Source organism: Ranitomeya variabilis, chromosome 4 (genome assembly GCF_051348905.1).
Source record: "Ranitomeya variabilis isolate aRanVar5 chromosome 4, aRanVar5.hap1, whole genome shotgun sequence".
NCBI lineage: Eukaryota > Metazoa > Chordata > Amphibia > Anura > Dendrobatidae > Ranitomeya > Ranitomeya variabilis.
This window is the reverse complement of record NC_135235.1, coordinates 412,250,778-412,278,359: the sequence shown is the minus strand read 5'-3', so window position 1 is coordinate 412,278,359 and position 27,582 is coordinate 412,250,778. Positions and strand designations below refer to the sequence as shown.

Sequence of the window (27,582 nt, the reverse complement as noted above, 5' to 3'; positions counted from 1 at the left end):
CGCCACAAAACATGCAACCGCAGGGACTCAAACATATTATCAGAGCATGCCCAAGGTACTCAAGATAACACGTTAGCATGTTCGATCATCACTAGTCAGCATCATACAGGCAGAAATACATGCTCCTGATGAAAACGATCCAATACCACACACTTGGACTTAACAAAAGCTAACTCATCAGGGACCAAATATTTGATTGCTAATATCTCTACAACATTTTATTCTGCTCTGTATCCATTATTCCATGTGTCCAGATGAACATGAAAAATGTGGTAAATACTCCTCTTAGGCCTCTGGAAATATCACTCACTTCACCAACATCCCATGCGTAAATCTCAAAATGTTCCTGCATTATATCTTGTTTGTAATTTTGATGTAAAATCATTGCATAGTTAAATATTTTTTATTAATTTCATGCCATGACTACAGAATACATATATGTTACAAATGAACTAACATATTATTAAAATATTATTCACCAAGCACTTCCAATATATTATGATAAACATCACACATATGGAAAGGAAATAATATTATCATAGAATATGCAATAATATAACGACGGAAGAATGGGCGGTCCTCTCTTGCACATCAAAGATCAAGCGAGATCCATATAGAGCCAGATCAGTTCTGTGGGTGGATTCTATCATAAATAACATCTTTTTCTTATATTATACTCACTGCTTGATTTGTTTTGTGCTACATTTCGAATTTCTGTTTAGTCCTGACAAAAAGCTGCATTTACACTGCAAGACAATGTTGTTAAAAAATACTCGTTTCACGATTATCTTACTATATAAACAGTCTGCCGATCACCTGATGAGCGAGCAATAATCAGATAAAATGATCCTTTGTGCAGTGCAAAAAATCATCATTCTCGTCAGTGCATTGCTGTGTAAACAGAACTCGTACTGAAGAGAAATATGACAGTATATGTGCCCTGATCAATCTAGTATAGATCATTCAGTGTGCGTCGTTTACTTGTGTCTGCCTGTGTAACCAGGCATTTAAAAAGACCACAGATCAGTAAGGCTGTGTGCACACGTTGCGCTTTTTTCACGTTGTTTTGCTATAAAAACGCACACATTATGCATCCCATCATTTAGAATGCATTCCGCAATTTTTGTGCACATGATGCGTTTTTTTTTCGCGGTAAAAAACGCAGCATGTTCATTAATTTTGCAGATTTTTCGTGTTTTTCCCGCTATTTAAGGCATTGGGAAGCTCCAGAAAAAAAAAGTGTCAAAAAACCCATCAAAAAGCAAAAAAAACCGCATGCGGATTCCTTGCAGAAAATGTCCGGTTTTGCTCAGGAAATTTCTGCAAGAAATCCTGAACGTGTGCACATAGCCTCAAAGTTTACTGATCAGCAGTCATATTGTGCCACCATTTTGGTCCATGTAAACGGACCCTAAGGGACTCATCACACCAAGATAACTCTCAGTTGTAGACTACAGTAACAGGCAGGAAGGTTTAAGGCGATGGATAACTTGGTTTACTGCTTAAAAAGCATGGCTGTGGAGTCGGTATCCCAAACCACCAACTCAATCTGACTCCTGACCCCACAGCACTGCCTCACTACTGAGCATGTACAGTGCAGCACAGGTTCATCTCCACTAAATGCCGAGATCCTTAGATCAGGAACAGAACAGACATTTATAGGACATTTCACAACTCTCCCAATTTATTATGGAAGCATGTACAGCACATCCTGCACTGAACTACTGAACCCAGTTTATTATATATCTTAGGAGTCGGAGTTAGTCCATTTTATACCAACTCCGACTCCACCAAAATACCAAAATGGACACCGACTCCACAGCCCTGTTAAAAAGGCTACATATGCCTACACCACGCGCTTCTTGTCCATTTTGGAATCCTAGGTATGGTGAGCCTTATGTGGGATGAACCCTGTGACTTATTAAAAAAATAATGTGTTCTATACTTCAAATATTTCACATATTGCGATATAAAAATGGTCTATCTCCTGTGTGAATCCTCTGATGTTTCATGAGAACAGATTTCTGGGTGAAACACCTTCCACACTCTGAACATGAAAATGGCTTCTCTCCTTTGTGAATTCGCTGATGTTTATCAAGAACAGATTTCTGAGTAAAACATCTTCCACATTCTGAACATGAAAATGGCTTCTCTCCAGTGTGAATCCTCTGATGTTTAACCAGAACAGATTTGTCAGTAAAACATTTGCCACATTCAGGACATGGAAACGGCCTCTCGCCAGTGTGAGTTCTCAGGTGATTAACCAGAACTGCTCTCTTATTAAAACATTTCCCACATACAGAACATGAAAATGGTCGCTCCCCTGTGTGAATTTTCTCATGTTCACTAAGGCCTGATTTATAGGTAAAGCATTTCCCACATTCTAAACATACAAAAGGCTTCTCCCCTGTGTGAATTCTTCCATGTTCAACAAGGCTCGATTTTCGGGTAAAACACCTTCCACAATCTGAACATGAAAACGGTTTCTTGCCAGTGTGAAGTTTTTGATGTTCAAACAGGCCTGATTTCTGGGCATAGGATTTCCCACATTCTGCACATGAAAACGGCTTCTCCCCAGTATGAATTTTCTGATGTTTTAAAAGATCCGATTCTTGTGTAAACCATTTTCCACATTCCAAACAAAGAAACTGAGGAGGACCTGTGTTTGTTCTCTGCTGATTCAGAAGACATGGCCTTTGTGTTAAACTTCTTCCATCATCTGTATAAGAAATAGGCTTTTCTCCGGTGTAACGTCTTTGATGTTCTACAATATAAGATTCCCAAGGAGAGGGTTGGCCGCTTTCATCACTATCTGATTTCTGAGTGAAATGGTCCTCTGGCTCAGGGAACTGGAATATATTATGTTCTTCATAACTGGTACTTTGTGTATCAGTTGATGATTGATCAGGAAACATTCTCTTGATATTAGAAAGATAAGGTGGTGTATCATTGCTGAGAAGTTGTGGATGGATATTGGAGCAAGTAGAGTTTTCTATCGAAGTACCTTGCGTGACACCATTACTTTCCTCTAAGTCTGTAGATAAAAAGGAGATGACACTCAACGTTACTCTTATAGTCAATTAATGTCTACAAAGAGCATGAAAAGTATTCCACAGAATTGGTACTAGCTGGCCAAAATGATTCTACTCTATTATAAGAGGCAGAAACTTTTTCAATACAATTCTAAATATCAACAAAACAAAATTATATATACAAAATAACCATGGTAACACAATGCAGAATTACTGAGAAAGCCTTTGGAGCGTCCGGCCATAGGCTATAATCTCAAAAGCATAAAGTGATTACTAGGGTTGATTAGCTGTTCGGCGCCGCAACTGCATATATCGCGACTGTTACAACATATGTATGGAGAACCTGTTTGTTGGGCTCTTCACGCTAGTGTTGTGACTGTCACACAGCCGCGACCCATGCAGCTGTGACGCCGATCAGCTGATTATCAGGAGCTCTCCAGGTATCCAGGTTACTGATGCAGCTATTCGGATAAGCACTTATCCAAACCTATTTGATCAACCCTAGTGATTACGCTTTATAGGATATTGGTTCAGCATTAGTCTAATGTTCAGATATGCATTTAGGGGTTTCCATCTGGATTTGTAAATTCAACATCTCTCTATTGCAGTGGTCCACAAGCTTACGCTAAAAGCTGCATTCAGCACTGCCTCACTACTGAGCATGTACATACCCTGACTCCACAGCAGTGCATCACTAAGGAGCATGTAAATACTCCGACTCCACAGCACTGCCTCACTACTGAGCATGTGCATAAAGTGCAGCACAGATTTATCTCAACTAAAAGCCGAGATCCTTGATCAGGAATAGAACAGACATTTATAGGACATTTCATAACTTTCCCAAATTATTATGAAAAAATGTACAGCACATCTTGCATTGTACTACTGTTCCCAATTTATTATTTATTTTAGGAGTCGGTCCATTTTATACTGACTCCACCAAAATGGACACCGACTCCAATCCACAGCCCTGCTTGGAATATGAATTAAAATTACTCGGGTATATTGATTTCATGAATATTGCTCACCTGGATTGATATCTACAGGAATTTTTTCTTCCTTACATTGCTGATCTGCTTTGTCATACACTTCTTCGTCACCATCTATAACTTCAATTTTAATATCGATCAAGTCTTCATCCGGATTCGGCTTATAGGAGAAATGATGTACAAGTCAGCAAAGACTTGTAAAATAAGTACAACTGATTAGCACATAGCAAACTAAAATGAGATATCATTGCTTTAGTTATATCATTTGAGGTTTTCCAATGCTATTATTTAGTGAAATTAACAAGTGTTGTATCTACAGAAATGTTCTAGAACACGAGGTCCTTAAAGAGAGTTTCCTACAAACAAAAGTACATTTTAATCAATGGATCTTGGAATAATAATATTTTCCACAATTGGATGTGTTTAAGGCTTTTATCCATGTTATATACAATATACCTGATGATACTGTGGGACACTCTGATTTTCTTCTTGACAATCCTGGGAATACAGGAGGCCAAGACACCTTCCTGGTGGATTTATCTTACTGGATCCATCTGTATACACACAATGGCTCAATGATAATCAATACATTTTATGCGATAATCAGATAATACAGTTATCCAAAGGTGCATTTTCACTGGCTGATAATCAGGAATGAGCATGCCTAGGAACGCTTGTTTCCTGATAACCAGCCTGTCTAAACAGGCTGCTTGTAGCCTAATGACTGAGCATAATGCTCGTTTGTTGGGTACAATGATTTTTAAGCATCCTTCAAAACATGTCTACTTAACAGTCATAAATAATCTCCACCTACCCGGTGATGTTGGAGGCTGGTGGTCCTCCATCATGATGTCCTTGTACCGATCCTTGTGTCCTTCTATATACTCCCACTGCTCCATGGAGAAATGGACAGTGACATCCTGACACCTTATAGGAACCTGACACACAATGATACAGTCATCGTCCAGACACATCATCCCTTGTGTTACTGTATAATGCCCCAGTATTCCCAGCAGCGCTCACCTCTCCAGTCAGCAGCTCAATCATCTTGTTGGTGAGGTCCAGGATCTTCTGATCATTGGTTCTATCATGCATTCTAGGAATTTTGTTTCTTTCCTCTGATGAAATGGTATGGCTTCTGGATGTTACACGTTTACTTGATGTTTTTTTCACTATTGTAAAATCCTGGAAAATAGGATTACATGATAATTTACATTTCCAAAATCTCTCACAGCTTCTCTGGCGATGCCATATAAGAGTAATGCCAGTACACCCTTAATACCAGGATCCCTCACCTCTCCAGTAAGCTGGAAGATTATCTCCAGGGTCAGGTTTAATAACACCTTGGTCTTCTCATTCTTGTCCTTTTCCATTCTGGGTTGGTTGGTCAATAAAAGTACCATTGTCTTGTGGAGGTTGAAGAAACTATACCTATGAGGATCCTGTACTTCAGAGACATGGAAAGTAGAGACAGCATTTCTAACATTGTATAGGCTGAAAATATGTCCTGGCAAATGAAACAAATAGTCTGAATCTAGAACAACATGTCAATAGTTTTTGAAGCTCCATTTACCCTTTACATGTATTGAAAGGGAGTATGTGACCAGGTGTTTGCATGGATCATGATGTAGGGGCAAAAATCCCAGTTCCTGCAATGCACAATGTACAGCTTGCTGCATCTTTCATAAAACCCGTTTTATCTGCTGCATATCTACCAGTTCTCTGAATGCTGAGCTCTGTATAATCCCTCCTCCACCACTGCTTGGCAGCTTCCTGTGAACACTGTGCATAGGCAGAAAGCTGCCAGTGGAGGTGGAGTTATATAGAACTCATGAATATGGGGGCCTACATCGCAGCAAGTTTACGTACTATCCCGTCAAGGTGACCTGGGACTTAATTCCCAGTGACGGGATGGTACGTCATATGCGATCGGCCGCGCTCACGGGGGGAGCGCGGCCGAGTGTCAGCTGACTATCGCAGCTGACATCTGCCACTATGTGCCCGGAGTGCCCTGGCACATTAACCCCCGGCACACTGCGATCAAACATGATTGCAGTGTTCCGGCGGTATAGGGAAGCATCGCGCAGGGAGGGGGCTCCCTGCGTGCTTTCCTGAGACCCTCGGAGCAACGCGATGTGATAGCGTTTTTTCCAAGGGTCTCCTACCTTCTTCTCCCTGCAGGCCCCGGATCCAAAATGGCCGCGGGGCTGCATCCGGGTCTCCGGGTCTGGTGGCTTACCAGCTCCTGCTCAGAGCAAGCGCTGGTAAGTCTGCAGCCCTGCATGTCAGATCGCTGATCTGACACAGTGCTGTGCAAAAAAAAAATATATATTTACATGTGTAAAAAAAAATAAAAAATTCCTAAATAAAGAAAAAAATATATATATTGTTCCCATAAATACATTTCTTTATCTAAATAATAATAAAAAAACAATAAAAGTACACATATTTAGTATCACCGCGTCCGTAACGATCCCACCTATAAAACTGTCCCGCTAGTTAACCCCTTCAGTGAACGCGGTAAAAAAAACGAGGCAAAAAACAACACTTTATTATCATACCGCCGAACAAAAAGTGGAATAACACACGATCAAAAATACGGATATAAATAACCATGGTACCGCTGAAAACGTCATCTTGTCCCGCAAAAAACGAGCCACTATACAGCATCATCAGCGAAAAACTAAAAAAGTTATAGTCTTCAGAATAAAGCGATGCAAAAATAATAATTTTTTCTATAAAATAGTTTTTATCATATAAAAGCGCCAAAACATAAAAAAATGATATAAATGAGGTATTGCTGTAATCGTACTGAACCAAAGAATAAAACTGCTTTATCAATTTTACCAAATAGTATAAACGCCCCCTCAAAAACAAATTCATGAATAGCTGGTTTTTGGCCATTCTGCCTCACAAAAATCGGAATAAAAAGCGATCAAAAAATGTCACGTGCCCGAAAATGTTACCAATAAAAACGTCAACTCGTCTAGCAAAAAACAAGACCTCACATGACTCTGTGGACCAAAATATGGAAAACTATGTGGAGACGCAAAAACTATTTTTTACCATAAAAAGCATCTTTTAGTCTGTGACGGCTGTCAATCATAAAAATCCACTAAAAAAACGCTATAAAAGTAAATCAAACTCTCCTTCATCACCCCCTTAGTTAGGGAAAAATAAAAAAATAAAAAAAATGTATTTATTTCCATTTTCCCATTAGGGTTAGGGCTAGGGTTGGGGCTAGGGTTAATGTTGGGGCTAGGGTTTCAGTCAGAATTGGGGGTTTCCACTGTTTAGGCACATCAGGGACTCTCCAAACGCTACATGGCGTCCGATCTCAATTCCAGCCAATTCTGTGTTGAAAAGTAAAACAGTGCACCTTCCCTTCCAAGCTCTCCCGTGCACCCAAACAGGGGCTTACCTCAACATATGGGGTATCAGCGTACTCAGTGTACACAAATTGGACAACAGCTTTTGGGCACCAATTTCTCTTGTTACCCTTGGGAAAATAAAAATTTGGGGGGCTAAAAACCATTTTTGTGGGAAAAAAAGATTTTTTATTTTCACGGCTCTGCATTATAAACCGTAGTGAAACACTTGGGGATTCAAAGTTCTCACAACACATCTAGATAAGTTCCTTGGGAGGTCTAGTTTCCAATATGGGGTCACTTTTGGGGGTTTCTACTGTTTGGGTACATCAGGGGCTCTGCAAATGCAACATGACGCCTGCAGACCAATCCATCTAAGTCTGCATTCCAAATGGCGATCCTTCCCTTCTGAGCTCTGCCATGCGCCCAAAAGGTGGTTCCTCCCCACATATGGGGTATCAGCGTACTAAGGACAAATTGCACAACAACTTTTGGGGTCCAATTTCTCCTGTTACCCTTGGGAAAATACAAAACTGGGGGCTAAATATAATTTTTGTGGAAAAAAAATGATTTTTTATTTTCACGGCTCTGCGTTATAAACTGTAGTGAAACACTTGGGGGTTCAAAGTTCTCACAACACATTTAGATAAGTTCCTTGGGGGGTCTAGTTTAAAATATGGGGTCACTTGTGGGGGGTTTCTACTGTTAGGTACATTAGGGGCTCTGCAAGCTCAATGTGACGCCTGCAGACCATTCCATCTAAGTCTGCATTCCAAATGGCGCTCGTTCCCTTCTGAACTCTGCCATGAGCCCAAACGGTGGTCCCCCCACCACATATGGGGTATCAGCATACTCAGGACAAATTGCAACTTTTGGGGTCCAATTTCTCCTGTTACCCTTGGAAAAATACAAAACTGAGGGCTAAAAAATAATTTTTGTGGGAAAAAAAATTATTTTGATTTTCACGGCTCTGCGTTATAAACTGTAGTGAAACACTTGGGGGTTCAAAGCTCTCACAACACATCTAGATAAGATCCTTAGGGGTCTGTTGTGAATTTGGATTCTGGGCTCCCCCGGTGGCCGCTTGTGGAATTGGACTTGTCATCCTCTTTCCTGTTTCACCTGGTTCCATCAGTAGTGGGTGTCGCTATTTAAGCTCATTTCTCTGGTGGTTTCTTGCCGGTCAACAATGTTATCTGATGCCTCTCAGTGCTTGTTCCTGCTTCTAGACAACTACTAGATAAGTTGGACTTTTGTCCATGTTTTGTTTTGCCTATTTGTTCCAGTTCACAGCTGAAGTTTTGTTACTGTGTCTGGAAAGCTCTCGTTGATCAGGGATTGCTACTCTGGCGTTATGAGTTAATGCCAGAGTTTAAGGTAATCTCTGGATGGTGTTTTGTTAGTGTTTTTCTGCTGGCCATGAAAGTATACTATCTGTCTTCTGCTATCTAGTAAGCGGACCTCAAATTTGCTAAGACTATTTTCCTGCTGCGTTTGTTGTTTCATCTGAACTCACAGTCATTATATGTGGGGGGCTACTGTCTTCTTTGGAATATTTCTCTAGAGGTGAGCCAGGTCTTATATTTCCCTCTGCTAGCTATTTAGGTCTTAGGCCAGAGCTGGGCATCTAGCGATAAATAGGAAATGCTACCTGGCTATTTCTAGTTGCGCGGCAGGCTTAGTTCATGGTCAGTATAGTTCCATCTTCCGAGAGCTTGTCCCTCTATAGGCTTGCTATGATCTCTGCCTGCAGAGATCATGACAGGGGTCTATATAATAGAAAATAACCAAGTGTGACACCATTCTAAAAACTGCACCCCTCAAGGTGCTCAAAACCACATTCAAGAAGTTTATTAACCCTTCAGGTGCTTCACAGGAATTTTTGGAATGTTTAAATAAAAAATGAACATTTAACTTTTTTTCACACAAAATTTATTTCAGCTCCAATTTGATTTATTTACAAGGGTAACAGGAGAAAATGGACCCCAAAAGTTGACTGGAATTGAGATGGGACGCCATGTTGTGTTTGGAGAGCCCCTGATTTGCCTAAACATTGAAACCCCCCACAAGTGACACCATTTTGCAAAGTAGACCCCCTAAGGAACTTATCTAGATGTGTGGTGAGCACTTTGACCCACCAAGTGCTTCACAGAAGTTTATAATGCAGAGCCGTAAAAATAAAAAATCATTTTATCACATTGATGAACTTTTCGCCCCCAATTTTTTATTTTCCCAAGGGTAAGGGAAGAAATTGGACCCGAAAAGTTGTTGTGCTATTTGTTCTGAGTACGCTGATACCCCATATGTGGGGGTAAACCACTGTTTGGGCGCATGGCAGAGCTCGGAAGGGAAGGAGCGCCGTTTGACTTTTTAATGCAAAATTGACTGGAATTGAGATGGGACACCATGTTGCGTTTGGAGAGCCACTGATGTGCCTATACATTGAAACCCCCCAAAAGTGACACCATTTTGGTAAGTAGACCCCCTCAAAATGACTTTAAATGAGATGTGGTCCCTAAAAAAAATGGTGGTGTAAAAATGAGAAATTGCTGGTCAACTTTTAACCCTTATAACTCCCCAACAAAAAAAAAAATTTGGTTCCAAAATTGTGCTGATGCAAAGTAGACATGTGGGAAATGTTACTTATTAAGTATTTTGTGTGACATATCTCTGTGATTTAAGGGCAGAAAAATTCAAAGTTGGAAAATTGTGAAATTTTCTAAATTTTTGCCAAATTTCCATTTTGTTCACAAGTAAACGCAAATCTTATCGAAGAAATTTTACTACTGTCATGAAGTAAAATATGTCACAAGAAAACATTGTCAGAATCATCAGGATCCGTTGAAAAATTCCAGAGTTATAACCTCATAAAGTGACAGTGGTCAGAATTGTAAAAATTGGCCCGGTCATTAACGTGCAAACCACCTTTGGTTCTTAAGGTAATGAATATGGATGCGTTTCCACTCCCATAGGCGTAGAGTGCATATTCATTACCTTAATAAGTGTGACCGCTGAGCAGAGGAGAGGAGAGCCGCCGGACAACGGAGATGTAGGGACGGAGATGCAGGCGCGAGGAGGGTGAGTATGACGGGGGGGCAATGTGAGCCATGAATATTAATGAAATAAGAATTACCATTGTTTATAAGAGCAAGTGTATGGCAACAATATTTAGAACTAAGAGCTATTTATGACTGCTTTGCAACATATGGAATGTATATATAATATGTGGTAGGAGAACTGAAACTATATAGAAAGTGCTCACACACTGCTCAAAAAAATAAAGGGAACACTAAAATCCCACATCCTAGATATCACTGAATGAAATATTTCAGTTGTAAATCTTTATTCATTACATAGCGGAATGTGCTGAGAACAATAAAACCTATAAATGATCAACGTAAATCACAACTAATATCCCATGGAGGTCTGTAGTTGCAATGATGCTCAAAATCAAAGTGGAAAATGTAAGCCCAACCCCAATCTGTGGAAGTCGGGCACTCAGACCATCCTCATGGAGTTGGTTTCTAACCGTTTGTGCAGACACATGCACATTTGTGGCATGCTGGAGGTCATTTTGCAGGGCTCTGTTCCTCCTTGCACTAAGGCTGAGGTAGCGGTCCTGCTGCTGGGTTGTTGCCCTCCTACAACCCTCTCCACGTCTCCTGGTGTACTGGCCTGTCTCCTGGTAGCGCCTTCAGCCTCTGGACACTACGCTGACAGACACAGCAAAACTTCTTGCCACAGCTCGCATTGATGTGCCATCCTGGATGAGTTGCACTACCTGAGCCACTTGTGTGGGTTGTAGAGTCCGTCTCATGCTACCACGAGTGTGAAAGCACAACCAACATTCAAAAGTGACCAAAACATCAGCCAGAAAGCATTGGTACTGAGATGTGGTCTGTGGTCCCCACTCGCAGAACCACTCCTTTATTGAGTGTGTCTTGATAATTGCCAATAATTTCCATCTGCTGTCTATTCCATTTGCACAACAGTATGTGAAATTGATTGTCAAACAGTGTTGCTTCCTAAGTGGACAGTTTGATTTACTTGGAGTTATATTCTGTTTAAGTGTTCCCTTTATTTTTTTGAGCAGTGTATATGTGCTAGTATATTGCCTGGGTAGTGAACCAGTTCATACACTCACCATATACTGTCCTATCGTAATTGACCTCAATCTGAGGATTGCCCTAGGTGTTACTGGTGAATAACAAGTACACTGCAGCTAACAGAATGGAGGTTGGCTGGTGTCGGTACCTATGCTTGCCAATCAGAGCAACGTGCGCTTCTGTAATAGTCACTGCTGACTGTAACTTTACCATGCTGCAGGTGATACAATTAACGTGCGCTCCTGTCACTGTGGTTTGTGAGCTGGTATTTAATTGCAGCATGCCATGGCTGCTAGAGTTAAGGAGTGTCCCTGACTGTCCTTGTGCTGGTCACACTTAGCATGTGTGCGACCAATTATGACTCTCCATAAAACTTGGTCAGGAATATGACCCAAAGTGCGTTTCGACAGCTATTCTGGCTTTGATCAAAAACAATGTTTACTAAGTACATATAAATAATATAGTACATAAAGTACTATTAATATTTACTTACAGCATGGTATACGTTCACGTTGTTTCTATCTTAGGTTTTGTCTGCAAAATGGTCACAGTGTGAACATTCTCTTAAGGCCCCGTCTCACATAGCGAGATCGCTAGCGAGATCGCTGCTGAGTCACAAGTTTTGTGACGCAACAGCGACCTCAGTAGCGATCTCGCTATGTGTGACACGTACCAGCGATCAGGCCCCTGCTGTGAGATCGCTGGTCATGTCGGAATGGCCTGGACCTTTTTTTGGTCGTTGAGGTCCCGCTGACATCGCTGAATCGGTGTGTGTGACACCGATCCAGCGATGTCTTCACTGGTAACCAGGGTAAACATCGGGTTACTAAGCGCAGGGCCGCGCTTAGTAACCCGATGTTTACCCTGGTTACCAGCGTAAATGTAAAAAAAACCAAACAGTACATACTCACCATCTGTTGCCCGTCAGGTCCCTTGGCGTCTGCTTCCTGCTCTGACTGCCGCCGTAAAGTGAGAGCACAGCAGTGACGTCACCGCTGCGCTCTGCTCTCAGTGTACGGCGGCACACAGTCAGAGCGGGAAGCAGACGGCAAGGGACCTGACGGGCAACAGATGGTGAGTATGTAGTGTTTGTTTTTTTTGGTAACCAGGGTAAACATCGGGTTACTAAGCGCAGCCCTGCGCTTAGTAACCCGATGTTTACCCTGGTTACCCGGGTGCTGCAGGGGGACTTCGGCATCGTTGAAGACAGTTTCAACGATGCCGAAGTCGTTCCCCTGATCGTTGGTCGCTGGAGAGAGCTGTCTGTGTGACAGCTCCCCAGCGACCACACAGCGACAAAACAGCGACGCTGCAGCGATCAGCATCGTTGTCTGTATCGCTGCAGCGTCGCTGTGTGAGACGGGGCCTTTATACGCTGCATATACATTAACCTATTATTATTATTTATATAGCACCATTGATTCCATGGTGCTGTACATGAGAAGGGGGTTACATACAAATTACAGATATCACTTACAGTAAGCAAACTAACAATTACAGACTGATACAGAGGGGCAATAAAAATGCCCTTGCGGGCTTATATTCTAAAGGATGGTGGGGAAGGAGACAGTAGGTCGAGGGTTGCAGGAGCTCCGGTGTTGGTGAAACGGTAGCTCCGGTCGTGGTGAGGAGGCAGCGGGGTCAGTGCAGCCTGTAGGCTTTCCTGAAGAGGTGGGTTTTCAGTTTCCGCCTGAAGGATTCGAATGTGGTTGATAGTCGGACATGTTGAGGCAAAGAATTCCAGAGAATGGGGGATATTCGGGAGAAGTCTTGGAGGCGGTTGGGTGAGGAGCGAATAAGTGTAGAGGCAAAAAGGAGGTCTTGGGAGGACAGGAGATTACGTGAGGAAAGATATCTGGAGATTAGTTCAGAGATATATGGAGGAGACAGGTTATGGATGGCTTTGTAGGTTAGTATTAGTAATTTGAACTGGATACGCTGAGGGAGTGGGAGCCAGTGAAAAGATTTTCAGAGGGGGGAGCGGAGGAGTAGCGAGGAAAGAGATGAATTAGTCGGGCAGCAGAGTTAAGGATGGACTGGAGAGGTGCAAGGGTGTTAGCAGAGAGGCCACAGAAAAGGATGTTGCAGTAGTCGAGGCAGGATATGATGAGGGCATGCACAAGCATTTTAGTAGATTGACGGTTGAGGAAAGGATGGATTCTGGAGATATTTTTGATCTGGAGGCGGCAGGAGGTGGAAAGAGCCTGGATGTGCGGTTTGAAGGACAGGGCACAGTCAAGGGTTACTCCGAGGTAGCGGACTTCCGGTACGGGGAAAGAATGATGTCGTTAATTGCGATAGATAGGTCAGTTAAGGAAAATCTATGAGATGGAGGAAAGATTTCAGATTTAATCAGGTTTGTCCTGCATTGAGTTTGAGGAAGCGAGAGGAAAAGGAGGATACAGCTGATAGACACTCTGGGATTCTGGACAGCAGAGAGGTGACGTCTGGGCCAGAGAGTTAAGGCCCCGTCACACTTAGCGACGCTGCAGCGATATAGACAACGATGCCGATCGCTGCAGCGTCGCTGTTTAGTCGCTGGGGAGCTGTCACACAGACAGCTCTCCAGCGACCAACGATGCCGAGGTCCCCGGGTAACCAGGGTAAATATCGGGTTGCTAAGCGCAGGGCCATGCTTAGTAACCCAATGTTTACCCTGGTTACCAGTGTAAAATGTAAAAAAACAAACAGTACATACTCACCTTCGCGTCCCCCGGCGTCCGCTTCCTGCACTGACTGAGCGCCGGCCCTAACAGCAGAGCGGTGACATCACCGCTGTGCTGTACTTTCACTTTACGGCCGGCAGTCAGTCAGTGCGGGAAGCAGACGGCAAGGGACCTGACGGACACCGGAATGTGAGTATGTAGTGTTTGTTTTTTTTTACATTTACGATGGTAACCAGGGTAAACATCGGGTTACTAAGTGCGGCCCTGCGCTTAGTAACCCGATGTTTACCCTGGTTACCAGTGAAGACATCGCTGAATCCGTGTCACACACACCGATTCAGCGATGTCAGCGGGACCTCAACGATCAAAAAAAGGTCCAGGCCATTCCGACATGACCAGCGATCTCACAGCAGGGGCCTGGTCGCTGCTACGTGTCAAACATAGCGAGATCGCTACTGAGGTCGCTGTTGCGTCACAAAACTTGTGACTCAGCTGCGATCTCGCTAGCGACCTCACTTAGTGTGACGGGGGGCTTTAGATGTGAGTGCAACTTATGATCTGACTTATTTATTTGGTTTTGCTGTAGTTTCCTGTACTTAGTACAAATAGGGGTGTTGTCAGCTTTTTTGAGGTAGGCATTTAATTTATATAGCTTTCCATGGCCAGGTGTCTGAACAGTCAGAACTCAGTCCTGCTCTACGCCCATCTACACTGAGGTTGTGACATAAAGTGAGGTTTTAATACTGGAGGATAGAACCATCACAATGGGGTACACCTTGTAGTGGTGAGATGGCTTTTATGCTTTTTTGATCAAGAACAGTGTTTACTAAGTACCTGTAGCTATGGTGAGGGTTGACCCACGAGCCAGGAAATCCCTGGTGGGCCGTAACTATGTGACTACCAGGGATTCACTAGACCATCTAATGGTAGGACAGGCTTGGCCGCTGGAAGTCTCCAGGTACCACTCCAGGGCAGTCCCTGGGTCTGCAGCAGCTGACAAAGAAGTGATCAGTCAATCAGAGGTCAGGGCAGGCACCACAGAATCAATATACGCAGCCAAGGTCAGGAGAGGATAGATCAGGATAAACGAGTAGGCAAGCCAAATCAGAACACAGAACCAATACGAGAAAGCACCTTGCAGGAAACTAGACAAGACATGATCTTGCACCTAGGTCATGCAAGAAGCGGTGGGAGGAGCTGCCTAATAAACCCCCTGCTGCTTGGGGATAGGCCAGAAAATAGTACCTCTGCAGGACATGACTGGGTTAAATGCCTGCAAAAAGCAGCTGCGCTTCCCTACAGCCATGTGGAAACTTACCAAGATGTAGTATTGGAACTGCTACAAGAGGTAGCTCAGCGAAACACCCTGTGACTGGGGAGAACAAAGCAGTGACCGCAGTTAGTAGGGTGGAGCTTACTCATGTGTGAGTCACCGGTACCCTATGTTATTTATGTAGAGTACATGTTCATTTTGTTTCTATCTTAGGTTTTGTCTGTTAAATGACCACAGTTGGAACATGCTCTTATACGTTGCATGTATACAAACTTATGTTTTGACTTATTTCTTTGATTTTTCTTTAGAAAAACAACAAACTAACCCATGTCATGTGATGTAAATCAATCTGGAGTAATATTGAATAAAATAATAGCAAAATAAAAAATAGGCAAACTGATTGGATAAGATGGACTCAATCACTAACTGACATACAGAATTGTGTAACAAATCTGATCATTTATAGGACTGTAATGTTTACTGATCAGCCATGACATTATTTGCTTATCTTTGGATAGGTAACTGTAATTGGATGTCATACTGATGAAACCTCTCAAACCATTCAGAGCATGGACTGCACTAGGTATCTGATGTTATGTGGTATCTGTTTCAGTGAAATGAGAGATGGCTGCCTAGGAGTCCATTAGTCTGACTATTTGGGTCTGAGCTTGATTCTTTGTTGAACAATGTATCTGATAAGAAGGGGTTAATCTCCTTAAAGCCATAAAGACTCAGGTGGGATTCTTCCTTTTTTGCCTCAAATAGAGACTGTAGATCTAACAGGCAAGACTGATGGGAGAGTAAAGGCCCCGTCACACATAGCGATTTACCAACGATCACGACCAGCGATACGACCTGGCCGTGATCGTTGGTAAGTCGCTGTGTGGTCGCTGGGGAGCTGTCACACAGACAGCTCTCTCCAGCGACCAACGATCAGGGGAACGACTTCGGCATCGTTGAAACTGTCTTCAACGATGCCGAAGTCCCCTGCAACACCCGGGTAACCAGGGTAAACATCGGGTTACTAAGCGCAGGGCCGCGCTTAGTAACCCGATGTTTACCCTGGTTACCAAAAAAAAACAAACAGTACATACTCACCATCTGATGTCCGTCAGGTCCCTTGCCGTCTGCTTCCTGCTCTGACTGAGTGCCGCCGTACAGTGAGAGCAGAGCGCAGCGGTGACGTCACTGCTGTACTGTACTTTCACTTTCACTTTGCGGCGCTCAGTCAGTGTGGGAAGCAGACGGCAAGGGACCTGACGGACATCAGATGGTGAGTATGTACTGTTTGTTGTTTTTTAAATTTACGCTGGTAACCAGGGTAAACATCGGGTTACTAAGCGTGGCCCTGCGCTTAGTAACCCGATGTTTACCCTGGTTACCAGTGAAGACATCGCTGGATCGGTGTCACACACACCGATTCAGCGATGTCAGCGGGACCTCAACGACCAAAAAACGGTCCAGGCCATTCCGACACGACCAGCGATCTCGCAGCAGGGGCCTGATCGCTGGTACGTGTCACACATAGCGAGATCGCTACTGAGGTCGCTGTTGCGTCACAAAACTTGTGACTCAGCAGCGATCTCGCTAGCGATCTCGCTATGTGTGACGGGGCCTTTACTGTATATATTCGTATATAAGCAGAGTTTTTCAGCACATTGTTTTAATGCTGAAAACGCCCCCATCGGCTTATACACGAGTCATTGTCCCAAAAAGATGGCGGGGGAGCAGCAGAGCAGCAGGCCGGAGCCGGTGGCTGTAACTCTAACTGTGCCCAATGCTAAAGAGAAATGAATATTTACTTAGCTGACAGTGAATATTAATTTCTATTATGGCTCGCATTGTTACAGCGCAGCCGCCGGCTTCCAGCACACATCCTACTTACCTTCCCAGCGCACCCTTGCTGCATCTCGTTGGTGCACGCCTCTCCACTCCCATAGACGTGGAGTGAATATTCATTACCTTAATGAGCGGGGCCACATGATCGCTCAGCCGGAAGAGCTGCTGGCGCCAGAACCATCGAGATGCAGCAAAGGCACGCTGAGAAGGTAAGTAGGATGTGTTTTTTTTTATAGGAACCATGCATACAAGGATAGGGAATAAGGAGACATGCATACAAAAACAGGGACGGGGGAGCCATGCATACAAGGACAGGGACGGGGGAGCCATGCATACAAGGACAGGAACGGGGGAACCATGCATACCTGGCTTATGCTCGAGTCAATAAGTTTACCCAGTTTTTCGTGCCAAAATTAGGTGCCTCGGCTTATACTCAGGTCGACTTATAGTCGAGAATATACGGTACTTCGTTGAAAGAGGTCACAACTCTCAGACATCCTCCAATGCATGTGTCACGTGACTGCAGTTTGATATCCTGGGGCTAGGGGCTCAATCCCTATTCCTAAAGTTAAGGGCTCCCAGGATTACTTCTAATGATGAAGATGCTAGTGCCACGTACTTTGCTGAGCTCCTGAATCATCCCTTATCTGTCCTTCCCCCAACCGGGGAAGTGAAGAGTAGTTGTATACAATACATAAACCAGAGTAACAAAGGAAGACATACATGGATAAATGAAAATACCAATCATACAATTATGCATTCACAAACAACAGAGCGGAATTAAAAAGTAACAACCAAATAGGAGAGGATGAGGATATGCACACAAACAATTCACCAAGCAACAGTCTTTAGAACAAACACCTCAGCAAAAATCACATCCAACTCCACATCAGGCAGTATAAAACTAACGCTCGCAATTCAGATTGTCCGAAGCGAGTATATATAGCAGAGGGGAGTGACCAACACTGAACAGTTAAAGCAGGAAAGCTTCAGAGACCCTCAACTGAACAAATTTAACCCCTGCACTGCTAGCAGAACTGGGTCATTATGAAGAGGAGGTTTTGTATAGAATCAATCAAACCTGTCCTTCTCCTAGAAGAAGATTTTTTAAGACCATCAACCTCAAGCATATTTGCATATCCCAATCCATGTGAATAATTACAAATTTCATAGAGATTTATTCTGCCCCTCATAATTTTACAAAGATAATTGCAGATGTGGTGGCTAGTGATCAGCGAAAGTGTTTGCTACTCAAATTTACATCAGGTGCCCTGGTATGCAACGAGTATTGTGGGTACTCAAGGTACATGCTCCAGGCCCCACGTTTTTTTGGCTGTAACAGCTGCGAAACATGAGGGACGGTGACTCAAGCATATAGTTCAAGCACTCACGATACTTGGTGTGCACCCGAGCACCTGATACAAACTCGAGCAGTGAGCACTTCCTCTCATCACTAGAGATGGCCAGTTTCAGAGAAATAGCAATTAAAACTGAGAAATGGCAGATTCTTGCATACAACTTTCAGTCACAGCCATACACTAGGATGGGTCATCAATTAAGAGAAGTCCCATATTTCCCCATCCCGTAAGAAACAAATGTTAGGATTTATTTTGATCACCAAAGAAGTGATCACATGTTGTTCTAAGTGCTGCCAGACTTCTTAAACAACCCAAAACCAATATCTCTTCGCAAAATGCAGAGGTTTTATGCATCCCCTATAGCAGGAGATAGTGCAGAAGTGGGACAAAGACCTGAAATTTCTGGATGAGCTAACAATCATTTCCAGAGACATGATCCTCCCTGAATTGGTGGCTCTGCTTCAAGAACAGATCGTCTGAGAGAGATTCCAAGCAGTAAAGAAAGCCTGGAAGACACCGGCATTAGCATACCAGTTAGATTTTTATATGTCCCTCACTAATAATGTTAGTAGTGTGTGTGTGTGTGTGTGTGTGTGTGTGTGTGTGTGTGTGTGTGTGTGTGTGTGTGTGTGTGTGTGTGTGTGTGTGTAAAATTTTTGAGCTGTAGGTGTTAAATTAAAGGGTTAATTCACTGAAAAAACTGGCGTGGGCTCCCGTGCAATTTTCTCCGCCACAGAGGGAAAGCCAGTGACTGAGGGCAGATATTGATAGCCTTGACAGGGACCATGGTTATTGCCCCCCCAGCTAAAAACATCTGCCCCAAGCCACCACAGAAAAGGCGCATCTCTAAAATGCACCTATTCCGGCACTTAGCCTCTCTCTTCCCACTGCCCTGTAGCATTGGCATATGGGATAAGGGGTTAATGTCAACTTGCCATTGTAAGGTGACATTAAGCCAGGTTAATAATGGAGAGGTGTCAATAAGTATGAATGGGTTAAAAAAAATACACACACACATTAAGAATAAAGTCTTTTAATGAAATAATGAAACACACTGGTTTACCATCTTTATTACACTGTCAATCCAAGCGAAGCTCTCGTTCTTCTCGAAAAAAAATCCCAAATTATAATCAACAGTATCCCATACCTGTCCGCCGTACAGTCAAGTCCCACACTGCAATCTATCTCAGGGGGTTAAAGGGAACATGTCACCCCCAAAATCGAAGGTGAGCTAAGCCCACCAGAATCAGGGGCTTATCTACAGCATTCTGGAATGCTGTAGATAAGCCCCCGATGTATCCTAAATGATGAGATAAAGAGGTTAGATTATACTCACCCAGGGGCGGTCCCGCTACGATGGGCATCGCGGTCCGGTCCGGGGCCTCCCATCTTCTTACGATGACGTCCTCTTCTTGTCTTCACGCTGCAGCTCCGATGCAGGCGTACTTTGTCTGCCCTATTGAGGGCAGAACAAAGTACTGAGGTGCGCAGGCGCCGGTAAAGGTCAGAAAGGCCCAGCGCCTGCGCACTGCAGTACTTTGCTCTGCCCTCAACAGCCGCAGCGTGAAGACAAGAAGAGGACGTCATCTGATGAAGATAGTAGGCGCCGGTCCAGACCGCGACACCCATCGGACCGGACCGGGACCGCCCCTGGGTGAGTATAATCTAACCTCTTTTTCTCATCTTTTAGGATACATCGGGGGCTTATCTACACCATTCCAGAATGCTGTAGATAAGCCCCTGATGCTGGTGGGCTTAGCTCACCTTCGATTTTGGGGGTGACAGGTTCCCTTTAGTTTACAACCCGGAGCGGTGCTAATGCTACCAGCCGGGCTGTAAACTACGGAGGAATGAATAAAAAGCTGCCTGCGCAGCCTCCCCGCCTGACCGGACATGAACTCTGTAGGGTGGGAAAGTTTCTGATAATTTTCCCACACTGTCAGTTCACTGCGGGTCAGGCTGGGCCGATTACTGCTGACATCACTGAGCATGCACAGACTCCCCACCTGACGCAGTGAACTTGACAGCGTGGGAAAATGTTCAGAAACTTTTCCCCATTAATGAGTTCATATGCGGTCAGGCGGGGAGGCTGTGCAGGCAGCTTTTCATTCATTCGTCTGTGGTTTACAGCCGGGAGCGGCAGGTAGCATTAGCACCGCGCCTGGCTGTAAACTATTTAACCCCCTGAGATGGATTGCAGCGTGGGACTTGACTGTACGGCGGACTGGTTTGGGATATTGCTGCTTTTTTATTTTGGATTTTTTACAGAAGAATGAGGGCTTCGCTTGGATTGAGAGTGTAAAAAAGATGGAAAACCTGTGTGTTTAAAGGGAACCTGTCACCCCCAAAATCGAAGATGAGCCAAGCCCACCGGCATCAGGGGCTTATCTACAGCATTCTGTATTGCTGTAGATAAGCCCCCGATATATCCTGAAAGATGAGAAAAAAGAGGTTAGATTATACTCACCCAGAGGCGTTCCCGCTGCGGTCCGGTCCGAAGGGCGTCGTGGTCTGGGGCCTCCTATCTTCATAGGATGATGTCCTCTTCTTGCCTTCACGCTGCGGCTCCGGCGCACTTTGTCTGCCCTGTTGAGGGCAGAGCAAAGTACTGCGGTGCGGAGGGCCTCTCTGACCTTTCCCGGAACCTGCACACTGCAGTACTTTGCTCTGCCCTCAACAGGGCAGACAAAGTAAGCCTGCACCGGAGCCGCAGCGTGAAGACAAGAAGAGGACGTCATAGTAAGAAGATGGGAGGCCCCGGACCGCGACGCCCATCGGATCAGACCGCCCCCCAGGTGAGTATAATCTAACCTTTTTCTCTTCTTTCAGGATACATCTGGGGCTTATCTACAGCATTACAGAATGCTGTAGATAAAGCCCTGATGCCAGTGGGCTTAGCTCATCTTCGATTTTGAGGGTGACAGGTTCCCTTTATTTCATTAAAAGACTTTATTCTTAATATGTGTGTATTTTTTAACCCTTTCATACTATTGGATTAATAATGAATAGGTGTCTTATTGACACCTCTCCATTATTAACCAGGCTTAATGTCACCTTACAATAGCAAGGTGACATTAACCCCTTATTACCCCACATGCCAATGCCACAGGACAGTGGGAAGAGAGATGCTAAGTGCCGGAATAGCCTTTTCTGGGGTGGCTGGGGGCCGATGTTTTTAGTGGGGGGGCAATAACCATGGTCCTTCTCTGGGCTATTAATATCTGCCCTCAGTCACTGGCTTTCCCTCTCTGACGCGGGAGCCCACGACAGTTTTTTCTGTGAATTAATCCTTTAACACATACAACTCAAAAATTTACACACACACACTACTGAAATTAGTAGTGAGGAATATGTAAAAATGTAACGGATATGAAATGGCTTACTGTATGTAAACCATGTCTTATATCTTGTCGGGTTCGGTAATGGTTTTACAGAACCCGACAATTGAATTATCGGCTATTCTGCTGCCTCTCCATGAAATATAAAGGTAATACACACACACATGTACATATATACATATACATATATATATATATATATATATATATATACTTACACAGTACAGACCAAAAGTTTGGACACACCTCATTTAAAGATTTTTCTGTATTTTCATGACTATGAAAATTGTACATTCACACTGAAGGCATCAAAACTATGAATTAACACATGTGGAATTATATATTTAACAAAAGAGTGTGAAACAACTGAAAATATGTCTTATATTCTAGGTTCTTCAAAGTAGCCACCTTTTGCTTTGATGACTGCTTTGCACACTCTTGGCATTCTCTTGATGAGCTTCAAGAGGTAGTCACCGGGAATCATCTTCCAACAATCTTGAAGGAGTTCCCAGAGATGCTTAGCACTTGTTGTCCCTTTTGCAATCACTCTGCGGTCCAGATCACCTCAAACCATCTCGATTGGGTTCAGGTCTGTTGACTGTTGAGGTCAGGTCATCTGGCGTAGTACCCCATCACTCTCCTTCTTGGTCAAATAGCCCTTACACAGCCTGGAGGTGTGTTTGGGGTCATTGTCCTGTTGAAAAATAAATGATGGTCCAGCTAAACGCAAACCGGATGAAATAGCATGCCGCTGCAAGATGCTGTGGTAGCCATGCTGGTTCAGTATGCCTTCAATTTTGAATAAATCCCTAACAGTGTCACCAGCAAAGCACCCCCACACCATCACACCTCCTCCTCCATGCTTCACGGTGGGAACCAGGCATGTAGAGTCCATCCCAAAAAAGAAGAAAAGAAAAAAAAAAAAAGAAAAAAGTGGTTCGCACAATCAGCTCAAATCACCTTGCCCCAACCTGTCACAGTTGAAAATGCGTTCATGTGCCACAACAGATTACGGGTGCTCATTCCGAAAAAATGGAAGTTCAAACATAGGTCAAGTCTATAAGAAAGAAGAGCACTCACCATCCGTGCAAAATGTCCATTCTTTATTGTGACATCACGTCAAAATAGCAGGGCATGACAGGGAGAAACAGTGGTTCCAAGAGACGATGGCTGTTTCGCGCTTCTACGGGTCTTCATCATCAAGACCCGTAGAAGCGTGGCAGCGCGAAACGGCCGTCGTCTCTTGGAACCACTGTTTCTCCCGGTCATGCCCTATTTTGACGTGATGTCACAATAAAGAATGGACATTTTGCACGGATGTGACCTATGTAGAGTCCACCTGTTCACCTTTTCTGCGTCGCACAAAGACACGGTGGTTGGACCGAAAGATCTCAAATTTGGACTCATCAGACCACAGCACAAATTTCCACTGGTCTAAAGTCCATTCCTTGTGTTCTTTAGCCCAAACAAGTCTCTTCTGCTTGTTGCCTGTCCTTAGTAGTGGTTTCCTAGCAGCTATTTTACCATGAAGGCCTGCTGCACAAAGTCTCTTAACAGTTGTTGTAGAGATGTGTCTGCTGCTAGAACTCTGTGTGGCATTGACCTGGTCTCTAATCTGAGCTGCTGTTAACCTGCGATTTCTGAGGCTGGTAACTCGGATAAACTTATCCTCAGGAGCAGAGGTGACTCTTGGTCTTCCTTTCCTGGGGCGGTCCTCATGTGAGCCAGTTTCTTTGTAGTGCTTGATGGCTTTTGCCACTGCACTTGGGGACACTTTCAAAGTTTTCCCAATTTTTCGGACTGACTGACCTTCATTCCTTAAAGTAATGATGGCCACTCGTTTTTCTTTACTTAGCTGCTTTTTTTCTTGCCATAATACAAAGTCTAACAGTCTATTCAGTAGTACTGTCAGCTGTGTATCCACTAGACTTCTGCACAACACAACTGATGGTCACAACCCCATTTATAAGGCAAGAAATCCCACTTATTAAACCTGACAGGGCACACCTGTGAAGTGAAAACCATTCCCGGTGACTACCTCTTGAAGCTCATCAAGAGAATGCCAAGAGTGTGCAAAGCAGTCATCAAAGCAAAAGGTGGCTACTTTGAAGAACCTAGAATATAAGACATAATTTCAGTTGTTTCACACTTTTTTGTTAAGTATATAATTCCACATGTGTTAATTCATAGTTTTGATGCGGTGTGGGACAGGTGAGTATGAGGGACAGGGGATGGGGGGATGAAGGAGGACGGTAAGCCGCGCCATTCAAGATGGGAGAAGGAGCGGGAGTGGGGGGGGTGGAGAGATGAGCCATGCATACGGGGGAATATGAGCCATGCATACAAGATGGGGGGGAATTATGAGCCATGCATACAGGAGGAGGGGGAGCATGAGCCATGCATACAGGGGGGGGATATGAGCCATGCATACAGGAGGGGGGGGGGGATATGAGCCATGCATACAGAAGGGGATGGGGATATGAGCCATGCATACAGGAGGGGGGGGGGATATGAGCCATGCATACAGGAGGAGGGGGAATATGAGCCATGCATACAGGAAGGGGGGGGGATATGAGCTATGCATACAGGGGGGAATTATGAGCCATGCATACAGGAGGGGGGATATGAGCCATGCATACAGGAGGGGGCAAGAAATGAGCCATGCATACAGGAGGGGGGGATATGAGCCATGCATACAGGAGGGGAGTTGGAATATGAGCCATGCATACAGGAGGGGAGTTGGAATATGAGCCATGCATACAGGAGGTGGGGGGGGGGAATTATGAGCCATGCATACAGGGGGGGGGGGATTATGAGCCATGCATACAGGAGGGGGGATATGAGCCATGCATACAGGAGGGGGGAATATGACCCATGCATACAGGAGGGGGGAGGAATATGAGCCATGCAAACAGGAGGGGGGGGGAATATGAGCCATGCATACAGGATGGGGGGGATATGAGCCATGCATACAGGATGGGGGGGCATTATACAGTATTGAGCATAATGTGGGGTCATTATACATTATGAAGCATCATGTGTGGCCATTACACAGTATGGAGCATCATGTGTGGCCAATGGCCATTATACAGTATAGAGCATCATGTGTGGCTATTATACAGTATGGAGCATCATGTGGCCATTATACAGTATAGAGCATCATGTGTGGCCATTATACAGTATGGAGCACTATGTGTGGCCATTATACAGTATGGAGCATCATGTGTGGCCATTATACAGTATGGAGCATCATGTGTGGCCATTATACAGTACGGAGCATCATGTGTGGCCATTGTACAGTATGGAGCATCATGTGTGGCCATTGTACAGTATGGAGCATCATGTGTGGCCAGTATACAGTATGGAGCACTGTGTGGCCATTATACAGTATGGAGCACTGTGTGGCCATTATACAGCATTGAGCATCATGTGTGGCCATTATACAGTACGGAGCATCATGTGTGGCCATTATACAGTATGGAGCATCATGTGTGGCCATTGTACAGTATGGAGCATCATGTGTGGCCAGTATACAGTATATAAATATCACAGTACACCTGTTGGTGGCAATATATTCTAATATCAATCTATATATGTATATAAAGAAAAAATTTTTTATATTAATTATTCAGACACCATAAGCCACCAGGGTGCGCTGTGTGACAACTTTCTGTGGTAACCACAGTATAGACCGAGCTAAAACCAAAAACAATACGGGAAGGATCCAACTCCAGATGGAAAAACCGAAGCAAGAATTATTATTAAAATATGCCTTTATTTATGGGTATGGCAGTGGCTACAGAATTTTTTTAAAAATATTTGTTTACAAATTAATACAAACATATAAAAAATATAGCGCGGCACCAGGATTATAAGGTATATCTAATATTCCTATTCCCCTTCTATATCAGGATAATCTCAATTGTGCTACATATAAATCAATCTATGTGGTAAAATTCATTAGTGAACAAAAAATCCGTGGAAAAACTAAATAAATAATAATTTATCCTGATATAGAAGGGGAATAGGAATATTAGATATACCTTATAATCCTGGTGCCGCGCTATATTTTTTATATGTTTGTATTAATTTGTAAACAAATATTTTTAAAAAAATTCTGTAGCCACTGCCATACCCATAAATAAAGGCATATTTTAATAATAATTCTTGCTTCGGTTTTTCCATCTGGAGTTGGATCCTTCCCGTATTGTTTTTGGCTTTAGCTCAGTATACAGTATGGAGCACTGTGTGGCCATTATACAGTATGTAGGCATCATGTGTGGCCATTATACAGTATGGAGCATCATGTGTGGCCATTATACAGTATGGAGCATCATGTGTGGCCAGTATACAGTATGGAGCACTGTGTGGCCATTATACAGTATTGAGCATCATGTGTGGCCATTATACAGTATGGAGCATCATGTGTGGCCATTATACAGTATGGAGCACTGTGTGGCCATATTTTTTTTTGTTTATAATTGTATTTGAAACAGCGTGATCAGTAGTGCTAAATGGGTGTGGTTGGGACGTGGATATGGGTGTGACTAGTTGTGAAATGGGTGTGGTCAGAGGCGTGGCCTAAATTTTGCCGTGGTGCACTACGCGCGCCGCAAACATTATACCTCTTTCCCTTCAAAAGTTGGGAGGTATGGTACCGCATTTGCCAGATCACAGCAAGTGCCGCAAATCCCATAGGGAATGAATGAGGCCGAACGCAGTGTTGCTGTAAGTGATCCGTTACGCGGCAGATGCAGAAAAACTGCCGGATCTGCTGCAAAAGGCGACTTTCACATCAGCGATTCTTGCCAAAGTCACTGCAGATATTGTCATACTCACCAAAGGGGGAGGCAGCACTAAAAGTGCCTAGGGCAGCAGAAACTCTAAATACGGCCCTGATTACACTGCACTGAATTGCCGGCTTTTCTACAGGACACCGGTACGTATTTCTCGCAAGTCCCACTGATGGTCCGTGTGGTGTGCGACTTTTTCTAGCACCCATAGACTTGCATTGGTGAGCCTCGGCCGATATACGCTGACAATCGCAGCATGATGTGATTTCTCTCGCACGTATAATGCGGCCGAGAAAACAACGGATGATGGGAGCTGCCCTATAGATTAACATTGGGCCGAGTGCTATGCGACTTTTTGTGGCATAACATGATTCGTCTGTATTACGCTCTAGTGTGACCCCGGCCTTATTCCACAAGTCGGAGGGTGCGGGCAGGAGTCACTGAATAGTCACAAATGGACAATTCACACTACAGTTCACAGCAGGTGAGAAGTCTCCTCAGCAGCCACCGCCAACAGGTCGCACTAATGAGAGGACGGAGCTGGCTGTGGCCACAGGACAAGCAGGTCCTGCACAGAGCAGAGAGGCGGCGGTATAGCAGCGTTATATGAGGGGCGTCCGCACACGGCCCCGCCCGCCCCTGCACACACGCCCGGCAGCGCTGTGCTCGGCACATAAGGCAGCAGGTAGCTGCACCTCCATACATACCCTGCCCAGGAACTCGGGCTGCTCGGTCCCAGTGACTATAGGACCTGTGATGACGTCACCGCCATGTGACCAGGCATATGAGGGGGCGGAGCTAAGGAGGAGGTCGTGAAACA

At 44.2% G+C, this 27,582-nt stretch overlaps 1 protein-coding gene across 1 annotated transcript; it reads right to left on the bottom strand.

Moving 5' to 3' along the window:
- Window positions 1–387: 387 nt before the first annotated feature.
- On the bottom strand, window positions 388–27,582 carry LOC143765010 (uncharacterized). Its single transcript, XM_077251216.1, has 7 exons — window positions 27,470–27,582; window positions 5,317–5,463; window positions 5,045–5,206; window positions 4,836–4,959; window positions 4,478–4,575; window positions 4,061–4,181; window positions 388–3,034 (listed from the first exon to the last, which is right to left on the bottom strand). The coding sequence occupies exons 2-7, from the start codon at window positions 5,422–5,424 to the stop codon at window positions 1,956–1,958; spliced, it is 1,692 nt and encodes a 563-aa protein (XP_077107331.1). The 5' UTR covers window positions 5,425–5,463; window positions 27,470–27,582; the 3' UTR covers window positions 388–1,955.

Coding starts and splice junctions, on each gene's coding strand:
- LOC143765010 (XM_077251216.1), bottom strand. CDS start 5,424: ATGGTACTTTTATTGACCAACCAACCCAGAATGGAAAAGGACAAGAAT. Junction 5,207..5,316: donor TCTTCCAGCTTACTGGAGAG/GTGAGGGATCCT, acceptor CCTATTTTCCAG/GATTTTACAATAGTGAAAAA. Junction 4,960..5,044: donor TTGAGCTGCTGACTGGAGAG/GTGAGCGCTGCT, acceptor ATTGTGTGTCAG/GTTCCTATAAGGTGTCAGGA.